The sequence below is a fragment of the Lissotriton vulgaris genome, chromosome 2_2 (assembly GCF_964263255.1).
Source record: "Lissotriton vulgaris chromosome 2_2, aLisVul1.2, whole genome shotgun sequence".
Taxonomy (NCBI): domain Eukaryota; kingdom Metazoa; phylum Chordata; class Amphibia; order Caudata; family Salamandridae; genus Lissotriton; species Lissotriton vulgaris.
In genome coordinates, this window is record NC_141688.1 from 127,806,909 (window position 1) to 127,820,727 (window position 13,819).

At 45.8% G+C, this 13,819-nt stretch overlaps 1 protein-coding gene across 2 annotated transcripts in view; it reads right to left on the reverse strand.

Moving 5' to 3' along the window:
* Window positions 1-13,819, reverse strand: part of USP3 (ubiquitin specific peptidase 3) — a 255,373-nt gene that overhangs the window by 85,421 nt on the left and 156,133 nt on the right. For both annotated transcript variants that reach the window (XM_086959438.1, XM_086959439.1), the window contains one exon: window positions 1,624-1,730. In XM_086959438.1, coding sequence (XP_086815564.1) covers window positions 1,624-1,730 — 107 coding nt within the window. The remainder of the gene's footprint in view (window positions 1-1,623; window positions 1,731-13,819) is intronic.

Here is a 13,819-nt window from a genome sequence, read left to right on the forward strand (position 1 = left end):
TGAAACTAGTCTTGGGTTTCTTACTTTCTCCAGTATTGAATCTTTCATAGATTCACATGCTTGTGTATTTCCAGTTCGGAGAGGACTAGACTTAGCAGCTTCGGCTGGACTGTTTCTATTGGAGATAGTGTGAAGACTGATTTGCATATGGTTGAGCATTATTTGACATGGCATGGTGGGTAAAACAATTATGGGCTGGAATGAGGGCATAAGTAATTAGCTTTGGTGAAATTGTTGCGATGCCCCTTCAAAACCGCTGTGGAACCGGATATTCTCACATTATAATTCCTAGTGAAAAATATGAAAAGCCACATGAAACCTGCCTAAGGTGGAGTTAAAGTATAAAGGCATTCGAAAGGTAAAGTGGAAACCCTATAAGGGAGTCATACTCCCAGTAAACAACGTCTTTGAATAAAGCTTCCCTTTAAGTTTACATTAATATTGTAGGAGTTCTAGGACATGGACGGCATCTTACATTTATTTCTAGTTTTACTATACATCTTTGTAATCATTGGTTTCTCCTATTTGGACTGTTCCCAAGAGGCATAGGGTCAAGACTGATTTGCATATAGCTGGGTCTGAACTGAGGTGGTGAAGTGAGCTAAAGAACGGTGATAAATTCAACCCAGATCTGTAACTGGGGGTGAGTGTCTGAAAAGTTTCAGTGCTCCGTCCATCATCTCCTTGTGTTTGCATTATTTGTTTCTCCTACAGAAATACATTTACCTGTGCCTGGCACCAGTTTAGCGATTTTGATACTCTAATGAAGGCGGCTTTTGGTTTTTGTGGTCCTATTCTGTAACTAGACCAAACAAAGCATTTTTGCAAAATTCTATTTTGAGTCTGATTCGTCTAGCTGAGAATTATTGCCAGGCTCAAGTTAAGAAATGATTTTCACACAGCCTTGCAATACATAGTAATGTAAAGGATGGTGACTATTAAGCACAAACTGAACACAGAACAGGGTATTAGAAAAACCACTAATTTATGGTTTAGGTAGACTCAAGACAGTTCTGAAAGAGTAATGTAATATAAACTAACTTATTTCAGCATGTTTAGAAATTTCAGTAAATTGTATCAATGCGTTGACTCCAGTTTATTAAGCCGTTTAAAGATGCTCCACAAACTTAAAATATGGGGAGCATCACAAAAGCATCTCACACCACAATAGCAGCCCAAAATGACTCCAAACAGACAACTCCTACTAACCATGGAGAGGCTAACAAAGTAAATCAATACATCAAGAATTTCAATACCTTTTACCTTATGTAAAAAAGACACATATTCAAATTAGTTTTTCTCCGTTATGTGAATAAAAACGTATGTAATCTCTTGTCTGGTTAAGTTACTAACAGGGTGAGGGTTAAACGTGGGGTAAGGCGGGGTGGAAGTGTTTAACCATGTTGGATGCTCTTACAATTAGCATATTGCCACAAAACTATAATTACAGTTAACTTCTTAGTTCATGTCCAATCTTTTCTGGCAGCAGATTTAAGGCTTTCATTCTCGTACCATTTGTAGACAAGGCTCAACTTAAACTTAAATTCAACTGCACATCTTCAATCCAGTGAAATTACAATATTATTGAAAACTTTAGATGCCCTCTAAACCTAAATCACTTACCTAGGAATGGGTCAAATTTCCTAGATTCTGTTCCACAAATTAAGCAGTTCACCTCATTTTGGAGGATTCCTCCAAATATCGACGTGACCACTGTGGAAGCTCCATTTCTACACAAGTAAAAACAGAAAGGAAAGTGTTTGCTTGCCTTACTATCAAACTGCAGTCAATTCAATGAATCATTAGGTCACACTATGAGGAGAATAAAAAAAACTGCCATGTTTCAGCTAAATCACTGACATTTTTCTTCATCGTTAGCGTTCTTATTCCATTGAGAGGAGTGCGATTATGCAAATCTATAAAGCAAAAATGAGCAGTTTAGGCTAAACGTCTAGGCCGTGTGCTCCTACTGCATGAGAAAACAAGGGACACCAGATACATTTTGTGTGAGCATGTGGTCAATGTCTGTACATAGCCACTTCTTATAAGACACTGGAGCCTCCTGCAACCTACCTGCAGGGCCAATTAACTTTGCTCCTACTACCACATTTTATTAAAAAATATTACAGAATGCAATTTCATCAACTTGTGAATACTTTCCCATCCCAATTAATCATAATATGGCGGTGAGGTAATTGCTCGGTTGAATAAATGCAATCTTCCAAATTTTAACCTATGTTGATTCAAGATTATTGTTGGTTCCTTGTCATAAGTGCTCAGTGCCATAAGTTAGGAAGTCAATGTTTTGGTTTTACAAAGAAACATCGTTTTCATACATTAAGCATCATATCATTACTGGCCGTCCCCATCCCCAAAAAATATATAGTCAACCATTAAAAAAGTTTAGGACACGCCACCCCTTAAAGTTTAGGACACGCCATATTGTCACCTACAAAAACAGTGTATTGCACCCTAAATATTTATCCTAAGACAACAAACTAATTATCTATTCAGAGGAACTTGGTAGAAAATGTAATAGACATTATAAAATCAATACTGTTAAAAGTTTCACAGATAATTAGTAGCATACATTGATTAGCAATCCTGGAAGAGGGGGGGGGAGGGGCTGGGGGAATGGGACGTAGAGATAGGAAGCTTAGTACTTCCAGAGAAGCCAGAGTATAGATTGTACTGCCGGTTTGCAAGAGAATGTCATCTGCAGATAATTTATTCACTGCAACATTAATCTTTATGTATGAGGGTGATGTATGGGGGATAGTCAATGTCCAATGTCTTGGCTAGGTTCAGGATTACCATGGTAGTAGTTTCTTTGAAGGAATCACTCAAGTTGAATTCACTTATTCATGGTGAAACCACAATGCTTTTTAATAAGGGCAATGTGGTTCTCTCGCAAAATAAAGGTAATGTAGATAATTTGGGTTACATGTTCATGCATGTGATGGTTTACTGTGAGTAATCCACATTTAGAATTGAATCCCTTTTTAATTGGCAAAGCAAATACACAGCATATTGCCTACAACCCTGGTAGGCTAACCGCAAAGACAAATCCGGTGTGTCAAACACACAAAGCATTCTATTGGTTCATATAATTAGATAATGGTTACACAGCATGACGCCTACAACCCATTGTGGGCTGGCCGCGTCTCAGAAGTGAAGCCTAAATCTGACTAAGTGACCATATATATGCCAATTAACAAATAAAACCAGGTGCTGTCTCTGGTTAACACCTGTGAGGTACCATCTAATATACTACTACTCCCCCCCCCCCACCCCAAACCCGACCGAACGAGCCAGTTGCACGGACTTGTTGCAGTCAAGGAAGAAATCAAAGGTCTAAGTTTAACCTAAGTGCTATCGAGAATCTATCCTCTTCTTGGTTGTCTGGCATTAGCCTTAAAATGAGTAGGTATTTAGGACAAGTAAGAAAAGAATGTAGAATTGGTTGATGAATATCAGATCGTTTGGGAGGCCTTTAAAGTTTATATTCGGGGGATTAGCATAGCCAAGCACTCGGGGGTTCTCCGGTCCATACGCAAGCGGCTGCAAGATCTAGAGGGAAAGATTAGGGACCTAGAGGGCAGACTGCTGCAGGGTTCCGATGCGGTGCCTGAAGGTGTGCTAGCGGAGGTACTGGGGGAATACAATTAAGCGGCGGATGATGAGGTTAAACATCTGGGCAAATATGCCGTGACCCGAACGTACGGAGAGAGGGACCGACCTGGTGGGGTCTTGGCCTCGACTACTTGGGCATCGGCGGGAAGCGTCACAGGTTGTTGAGATTAAGTCAGCGGAAGGCTTAGTGTTGGCGGACACCAAGAAAGTAGCGGATAGATTTCACCAGTATTTACTCATCACTGTATGCCACTCGAGCTGCCGCTGCGGATGACGAGATTTTTGATTATTTAGCATATATTAAACTACCCTGGCTGTCAAACATGCACAGGGAATTTCTCATGCGACCTATAGAAAGACTCAATTTTGCTGGCTTTGTCCTCTAAGCTGGCAGGTAGCGCTCCTGGCTCCGATGACCTCACAGTCACGTTTTATAGATCTTTGATCAACCTACTGCTCCCACAGCTAGCTACGCTGTTCGATGATATTTGCTTTCTAGGAAGATGCCGCCTACCATGTCGGAGGCAGAGATAATCACGCTTCTCAAATCTGGCAAGGACCCGGTCGACTGTGCCTCATACCGTCCACGGTCTTTGCTCAATGTGGAAACTAAACTGTTTGCAAAAGTTCTTACTAATAGGTTGGTTCCGCTGGTCCCACTTCTTGTTGCTCCGGAGCAGGCGGGGTTCGTTCCAGGCAGGAACCTCACATATAATTTACGCACTGTGTTTGGTGCACTGCAACACATCAAAACGGACACGCCAGCAGCTGCGTTATTTTTTAGATATAGAGAAGGCATTCGACTCTTTCGAGTGGCCATTTATGACACATGTCTTATCTAGGATAGGAGTAGGCCCTGTCTTTTTACAGTTGCTGGCCACCTTAGACAGCAAACCTACGGCACGTATAAAAATTGGCAACATAGTTACAAACCCTATACACATTACCAGGGGCACATGTCAGGGCAGCCCCCTGTCGCCGTTATTGTACGCCTTGGTGGCGGAGCCCCTGCGTGCGCCTTGCAGGAATACCACCAGAACCCGGGGGATATGTTGTCCACACTATAAGATTATTGTCTCTACTTATGCTGATGACACACTGTTGTATGTTAGGCACCCCAAACCTAAACTCTCAGCTGTACTACAGGAGGTGGTGCGCTTTGGCGGACTATCGGGACGTCAGGTTAATTGGTCCAAGTCAATTATCTTTCCTCTTATGTTGAATACCTCTGAATTCGTTCTGGATTATCCCTTCGTATGGACCACGGACGCAGTGCGATACCTAGGCATGAGAATCCACACGAACTCCGAGATAGTTTTCCAGGAAAACTATGGGACAACCTTTAGTAAGTTGGAGGACGACGTGGAGAGATGGATTACGCTTCCCATATCGGTGACGGGTAGAATATTGATTATGAAAATGGAGGTACTTCCGAGATTGCTATTCTTATTCACGAATATCCCGATCGTACTTCCGAAGGCCTGTTTTTGTCGCTTTACAACATTGATGGTCCGGCTGGCGTGGGTGGGCAAGTAGCCGAGAGTTAATGGCAAATTTTAGTTTTGCCATTTCTATGGGTGGGCTGGGAGCTCCGGATTTTGAATTGTATTATACAACTGCACAATGTATCCATGCTCACTACTGGATTCATGGCGCTCCTGATATTGCGCATCTTAGGATAGAAACGGAGGTTGCTACACCATTGCCACTGCCTGCAATGCTGTTTCAGAATGTTGACAGAAGGGCCTGTATCCTGGACTCAATTAACTCCACTGCAAATGCCTGGCATCAACTTCTACAGTTGCAGGCGGGAGCTATATTATATTCTCCGAACGTTCCTCTGGATTGGTGCACCTGGATAGTCCCTTGTAAAGAAAAGGGAGTCACTAAAGCACTGAGCACGTTAGGAGTCCACACTGTTGGGGATTTGTTTGCAGGTGTAGTCTGCAAGGTCTGGGAAGATCTTAGTAATGTTGATCAACATCGCACCGTCCTGACCAGATTCCAATTCCATAGAACCAGGCGGGCGCTTAGAGAATTGCTAGGGGAAGAATATCTTGAACCCCCGGAGGTGGCAGCATTAACGTACATTATAGGCGCTGCGTCCCTGAAACGCATGACTGCCAGACTATATAGCATATCTATGTCACAAAGGCGCACCAGTACACGAAGGCCCGTTTGGCGTGGCAGCGAGATTTAGAGATAGCTATTGATGATGCCATGTGGACCTATTGCTGCATGAGTACGAAACGCATATCCCTTAACGGCCGTCACCAGCTAGTGCATTTTAGATACCTTAACAGGGTATATTACACCCCAGAGAGGCTGCACAGATATGGGTTGCGGGATAGTAGGACCTGTGACCGTTGTAGGGCACAGGTAGCTGACTTTTTTCATTTGGCTTTGGGGTGTCCAGGTATTTCGACATTGTGGGCAGAGGTGTTTAGGGAATTGAGCCATATCTCAAAGCTAGTTCTTGAATCTGACCCCGTGCTAGCATTACTTGCATACTCTAAACCCCTTCCTAAGGGGGTGAAGCGTTTGATAGATATGGGGCTGTTGATGGCTAAACGCACGGTGGCGATTAATTGGTTTAGGGGCCCTTTACCGACAATTTTGAGATGGAAAGAGGAAATGACATTGTAGTACGCAGACTGAGCTTTATAGTGAGCTATTTTACCCACGTAACAGACCAAAACCTTTTTGGGAGTTATACACTACCTACCAGCTTACTGCTGCGTCTGCTGACAACGATACTCCCGACCGGTGTGACATAGGGTTCACCGTCAGCTCTGCACCGGTTAGTCCAACTGTTTAAATTGTGTTTTTTACATGCATGTTGGCGGTTTCTGCCTCAGGGTACCTGTAAGCTTTTTGATATTGCCATTATCTAGGAGATTTTGGATGATGTAGCGATGCTAACTGAGTATTTGTGATGTTCACCTAGAAGTGTGTTGAAATTAATGTGACACGTGGTCATGTTGGGGGCTGTGCGGATTGGCAAAATGCATTACTGTGACTTGTAATTGTTTTGGATTTGGTAAATCAATAAAACAAATTAAAAAAAAAAATTAAACTTAGTCTACCTATTCTTTTAGGAGAGCGAGAGATTCAAATCTGAACTTTTACATAAGGAGCAGATATATAAAAATATTTTAAACATCTACTTGCTCAATTGCCATTAAAGCTGTGGTTATGGAGTCTGCACCTATCATATATATCTTACAGGGAGAACAAGGAAGGCTGAACATAAAATAACTAGCATTAACGGATGACAGATGGTCTTAGATAGAAAAAAGGTGATGGAGCTGTAGCAGAAAATAATCAAGACGCTCCAGAGAGTGTCACCAAACCAGACTCTCACCAAGGACACAAACAGGAATCATCTAAAAGAGGTCATGTCATTTATTTTCTTAAGGATTTCTTAAGTGCCTGATATTGCCCAGACAAAAACTCAAAGAGCTCATTGTTGTAAAAGGAAGACTTTCTATAAAGAAAAACATGGAACCAAAACGAAGAACCATTTTTTTTTTTTTTTTTTTTTTTGTAAGACCTTTATTCATAGCGACAGATGATCACACAGCCGGTAGCCTACAACCCTGGGGCCGGCTGCAATAGAATGAACGTGCGTTTTTACTGATAAGTTTACACAGCCATATAGCTGACAACAACTGTCCGGCAGCGTAAAGCATATAAATGAGGCCTTGTTTTTTGAATAAATTTTGTTGGTGTACTAGAACATACACATGAAATTTCAACAATGAACCCCAACAATGAGACCTTCACTTGTCAGTTATCTACAGCATTCAACACAGCATAATCTGATCGTAACCCCGTTCATGAACATCTCTCCCATCGACCCCCATTAGTAGCAATATCCCCCGCCCAATTCATGTATACTAGATGCTATCACTCCGTGTCACTCTCCAATGTGGTCAAATATTCAGTTAAGTATATCCAAAAGTCTTTCGGCCTAGATCGTGGTGGTAGGTTTTCCTCGTATGTTAGTAGTTTGTCCCTACAGCTGGACATGTCTTGTAACCAGTGAAGTGTGGTGGGTACCTGAGGAGCGTGCCAGCACTTCGATACCTGCCTCTTGGCCAACAGCAATGCGATCGCACAAAATTTACGTTTAGAGGATTTGAGCTGTGGTATAATGCCCAACAAGCAACATCGGATTGTGCAATCCACTTCCACCCCCAGCATGTGTGATAGCTTAGCGGTTACCTCCACCCAATAATCCTGTATTCTTGGGCAACCCCAGGCCAGATGTACAAAATCAGCGCCCTCCACACCACATCTTTTACAGTTGGTGTCTTCACGCATGCCGTATCTCCCCATTCGCGCGGGTGTGTAATATGCCTGATGTATGTATTTGTAGTGTATGATTTTCAAATTACCGTTAGGACTCAAGATCTGTGTAAGCGCGCACGTCTGTTCCCATTCTTTCTCTGAGAGAGGTTCATCTAACACCAAGTCCCATCGAGCCTTGGCCTTGTTCGTGGTCTGTGGGTTCTCAGCCTGTGCGACGGAATATAGTCTCGACGTCATGTGGGACAGGTTCTGTGTGGTAATGATGAGTTGTAGAGTGTCTAGTGTTTCTGGTTCGTCAGGAAAGGTGGGATAAAAGTCCATCATGGCTCTTTGCAGCCTGTAATGCGTGAAAGAAAATAGCTGCGACTTGTTGTGGATGTATTGTAGGTCTGTACTCTTCACAAAGCTACCCTCGTGAAACAAATCTCCCATCTGTGCTATACCCACCTGTTGCAATAGCGACATTCCCACCTTCTCACATGTGACAGACAGTGCTGCGTGGTCATGTAATGGCATGCTTCGCGCATAAAGCGGGGTTTTGTGCGCTAATCTTCCGAGTTCGTGCCATGCCCTAACGGTGGCGTCGATCGTGTTGATATCTCGTGCGTGCAGTGGCGGGCGTTTGTGCGACAGTATGGCCGTGAGAGGGATTGGACTCGCATCACCCTCCTCGATCGCCGTGTGGGTTAAATATGGCACCGTATGAAACCAGTAAGCCGCATATTGTGCCTGTGCGCATAAATACTACAATTTAAAATCAGGCACCCCAAATCCCCCTTTAGTATACGGTAGTGTCAATGTCTGGAGATTGATTCGTGCCTGTTTCCCTGCCCAGATGAGTAGTAGTATCAGTGACTTAATTCTACGGAAGATTTCACCCGGGGGGGTAATGGGGATATTATTGAATAAATACAGCAGTTTGGGCAATATGTTCATCTTAACAATGGCTATGCGGTCCGCTAGGGATAACGGGAGCTGAATCCACCGCTTCACCTTGTCTTCTAGTGCGGAAATCGTGACGCCATAATTGGCGCGGAGCACCACGTCTGGGTCTCTGTGAAAAAGGATGCCTAAATACCGCACCGGATCGGTCTGCCATTCGAGGGGGTATTCAATATCGAAGGGAATCGTGGTGTCCGTGAGGGGTATGATGGAGGATTTTGACCAATTAATCGTTAGCCCCGAGTGTCCGCCAAATTTGATATATTCCCTCAACAACGAGTTCAGGTGTATGTGTGGGTCTCGAACATAGAGCACCATGTCGTCCGCATATAGCGAGATGTGCAGCGGCCTAGCAGGGAATTGCAGGGCGGATGACCTGTAATTCTGGCGTATAATGCAGGCCAGCGGTTCCAGAGCCAGGGCGAATATCAGTGGTGAGAGCGGGCATCCCTGTCTGGTTCCACGCTCCACCGCAAAGCTGTCGGACAAGTATCCATTCACCCGGACTCTGGCTCTGGGTTTGGTGTATATTAAGGACACCCATTGGACAAACCTTTTCGGGAAACCCATGCGGTGTAATATCGCAATCAAGTATTTCCATTCGATTGAATCGAACGCTTTGGCCGCGTCCAGCAGTACCGCAACTGCCTTCTTTTCAGGCTGGAGATAATGGGCAAGGGCGAACATCGCACGGGTATTATGTGACGTGGAACGGGTCGGAACAAATCCCGCCTGGTCAGGCAGTACCAAATTGGTCATCAGTGGAGTTAGTCTCATAGCCATTATCTTAGTTAGGATTTTGGAATCAACATTTATCAATGATAGCGGCCTATAAGAGTCGCATCGGGTCGGGTCCTTGGACGGTTTCAGCAGAGTTATAATTACCGCTTCACGGAGCGTCTGGGGAAGCTCGCCCTTGTTGAATGCTGCCCCGTACATTTCCGTCAATCTGGGGGCAAGGATATCAATATATTGTTTATAAAATTCATTTGTGAACCCATCAGGGCCCGGCGCCTTTCCATTCGGGAGTGTCTTAATCACTTCCGTGACTTCCTCCACCGTGATGGGCGCCGCTAAATATTCCCTTTGCCGGTCAGAGAGCCATGCTATGGCCACCTCTCTAAAGTATTCGTTAATGTCTTCCGTCGAAGCTATTGGCTGTGAGGCGTATAACTTACTATACTCTGTGACAAAACTTTTCAAGATATCCGACGGTTGTGTCAGTATGATATCGTTCTCATCTTTGATGCCTAAGACCGTGTTATGTTTTTTACCCTCACATATTTTTGCTGCCAGCAGCCCGCCCGGTCTGCCTCCCTCTCCGTACGCCCTAGCAGTGTGTTTTTTATCCATATATTTGATCTCGTCATCAACTAGATTTTGATGTTCTGTGTGTAATGTGCGGAGCCGTCCCAGTATGTCAATGTGTGGAGTGGTTTCATAGTCTCTCTCTAAGGCCCTCAGTTGAGCGTCGCATCTTTTAATCTGTTGTCTAATATCACGAAGTATTCCGATAGTAGCACCCATACACACCCCTCGGATCGTGGCCTTAAAGGCTTCCCACAATAAACATGGGTCGTCCACTGAACCGTCGTTTAGTAGAAAATAATCTTTGATCGCAGCATGTATGGTGTCAGCGTACAGTACGTCAGTCAAAGCTCGCGAGTTGAATCTCCACTGAAATGGAGGTGGGGTATGATCTGGGATGACCAGCTTCAGTAAAATCGGATTGTGGTCCGATAGTGTTCTAGGTAGGACCTGTATGTCAGTGGACCAATGTACAACATCGTCTGTACCCAACCAGTAATCAATACGGGACCAACTATTGTGGCATGCAGAAATGTGTGTCGCCCCTGGGTCTGTGGGATGTTTGTGCCTCCAAATGTCTGTCAGTCTCAAGTCCGTCAGCATATGTAGGAGTTTAGTTCTGGCGTTTTTGTGCGATTCGTTGGACTGAGCCGAGCGGTCGATGCCATCGGCTACGGTTACATTCCAATCCCCTCCGCATAGTATCCTAGTGTGCGTGAAATGTTGTAAGTGTCCCCACAGCTCCTGAAAGAATTCTGGAGAGTCCACATTAGGTCCATACACATTAAGCAAGGTCACATCCTTGCCCTGAAGAGACCCGGATACAATAACATATCTGCCACCGGGGTCCTGCACCACCCGCAGCACTTTGAAATTCAACCCTTTTCGGAACAATAGCATTACCCCTCTAGAGTATGACGAATAATTTGCAACATGGATAGACTCTGCCCATTTAGTGCCTATGGATGTATGAGTGTTCGGAGCTATATGCGTTTCTTGTAAGAACGCGATATCTATGTAGTGTCTGTTTAAGTATGCAAATACGCGCCTGATTTTCTTGGGCTGCGTCAGGCCTCGCACATTCCACGTCAAAAGCTTCACATGTTTAACAGTCTGTTGTCTTGATCTCTGAGTCATCGGTACGGTGGAAGTGTCTGACAATGCTGCGCTGCAGTACAATACCAAGGGTTTCCTGAGAGATGACTTAGTGTAAATGTTTGCATGTAAATGCTGTCTGGAGTTACATCAATGAGTCGGTAATCAACATTCGACTGCAAAGGTCTCATAACATTCGTAAGCAACAGTCCCCATCCCCCCCCACCCACTCCAGCAACCCAAACATGCCGGAGCCATACGCCCCCCCCCACAAGCCCTCGGCAACAGCTCAGGGCGAAACATATCTATCGAACTTTTGTGGGGAACTCCCTCTCGGAGGTCCGCTGGGGACACAACTCGCCATCCAACCCAACGGATGTGGACGGTCTACATTATACCAATACAATTAGACACATCACTACTCAATGCCCCCGGCCCTTCACAGCCCCTGTTTAGTAATAACACTAGTGACCGCTAGTCGGTGCAACGCAGCTCCCACCTCCCGAGTCCTACAGGTTCAATGGCATGCTGCCCAATCCAACCCCAGCGCATGGCCAGTAAAGCACCCGTTTGAACATTGAACGTGACCCTCAACGCTCCGTACCCGCCTCCATGCCGCAGATCGATCCACAACCCAATCAAATCACAACAAAGTGTGGAGGTCGCAGGCAGCAGCGCTGCTGCCGCGGCCGCCACCAGAGCAGCACGATGTCTTACAGAGTCATACGCCACGCCCGGCATTAATAATGAGGTCTGTCCCCAGCAATGAAGTGCACATCCTGTATCCAGTGTCTATTTGAGTGTTGGGGACATGAACACAGTGCTCCAGATAAGCATTTAAACCTTTTTGTCAGTCAATGCGCCCACCATGTGGCTCCCCAGCCCCCACAACAGCCACACCCCGACCCAGGCCCTCCGCTGGGCGTAGTTGTGAGCTCCTACCCCTGTCCAACCAGCCCCTCCAATAATCAATGTGCACCATATGTTCAATGTGTCAAAAGAACTCACCACCAGCAGCAGTGCAAAGCACGCAGTTTGTCTCGGGTATTTAGAGTCAATAGGCCTGGGACATGCGGCCTATAGCAACTGAAGGATCTCACATGGTGGAAAGGTGTTACATACTCACACGTAGTCTCTCACAGACTAAGACACCTCCCGTTTAGTCCGAGTCCGCACTCTGATCTTTGCGTTCATTCGCCTTCTTCTGTGCGGTGACCTGTTTCACAAACTCCTGCGCAGCTTTCGGGTTCGCCAATATCACTGGCTTCCCCTCCCATTGCACTCGTAGTCTAGCCGGATATAGCATAGAATACGTGATCTGGAGATCCCTGAGCTTGGCTTTCACCGCCGTATATTCTCTTCGTGCCTGTTGAACTGCCACAGTGTGGTCCGGATAGAATTCCAGCTGATTACCTTGATGAGTGATTGGTCCCTTTTCCCTCGCCAATCTCAGGATGGTGTCCCGGTCCCGATAATTCAGCACCCTTGCCACAATTGGTCTTGGTGACGCTCCCGGCGGTGGCCTGGGCGCTAAAGATCTGTGCGCCCGCTCAATCACAAAAATGTGCGAGAAAGCGTCGTCTCCAAACACATCCTTGCAAAGTTTCTCAACATATTGCTCCATTTTTCCGGTGTTGGTAGATTCCGGCAGCCCCGCTATGCGCACGTTATTGCGCCTAGAGCGCGATTCCAATTCCTCCTCCTTTGCTCTGATAACCTCCATCACCTTCTCCATGGCCGTGCATTTCGTGGTGGTTGCGCGGGATTCATCTTCAACCGCCGAGATCCTCGTCTCCGCAGTTTCCAGCCTTTCTCCGTGCTTGTCCACCTTGGCCGCCATACCATCCATCCTGCACGTTAGGTTATCCAATTTGCCGTTGATATCTTGTAAGTTGGATTGAATGGCCAGGAGGATCTTTTCCATATTGCTGCTAGCAGCCGGGTCGCTAGGGATATCGCTCATGTCAGGTGACCCTGTGCCTGCAGGTTTTGGCGTTTTCTTTGTCTCAAAAGATATTTTCTGTTGTTGTTTCTCCGGTCTCACCATGGTAGATTCAGGCGGTGTGGACGGAGCCCTGTGTCGTGGCGTGGATCTCGTCTTCCTGTTTACTGCCGCCGTGGTGGTGCCTCGCACAGCGCCCCTGCCAAGAAGTTAGTTACTCTGATGGTTTTAAGCGTGCTCTGGCACCGTCCTTCCGCTCCCAGATCGCTATGTACCTGAGTTAGATAGTCCTCACTCTCGGATATCCATGTGCGCTACTGGCATCCAACTCAGCACCGGCATGTAGCGTTATGACCTGGAGAGGCTCGTTGTCTGGTGTGACCTCACTGTGCCAGCAGTCCTTCGCTTATGTATGCTCTGTTGTCTCCTCCCAATATATCCCCACGCTGAAGGGCTCTCAGCGCGCACCGGCAGCCCTGCACGCTAAGCAGCTCGGCAGGTACCCGCATGCGACAGGATCCGTGATCGGCTTACTGCAGGCATGGAACGGCACGTCAGGGAGAGGCGCGTTATCCGTAGTGTTCG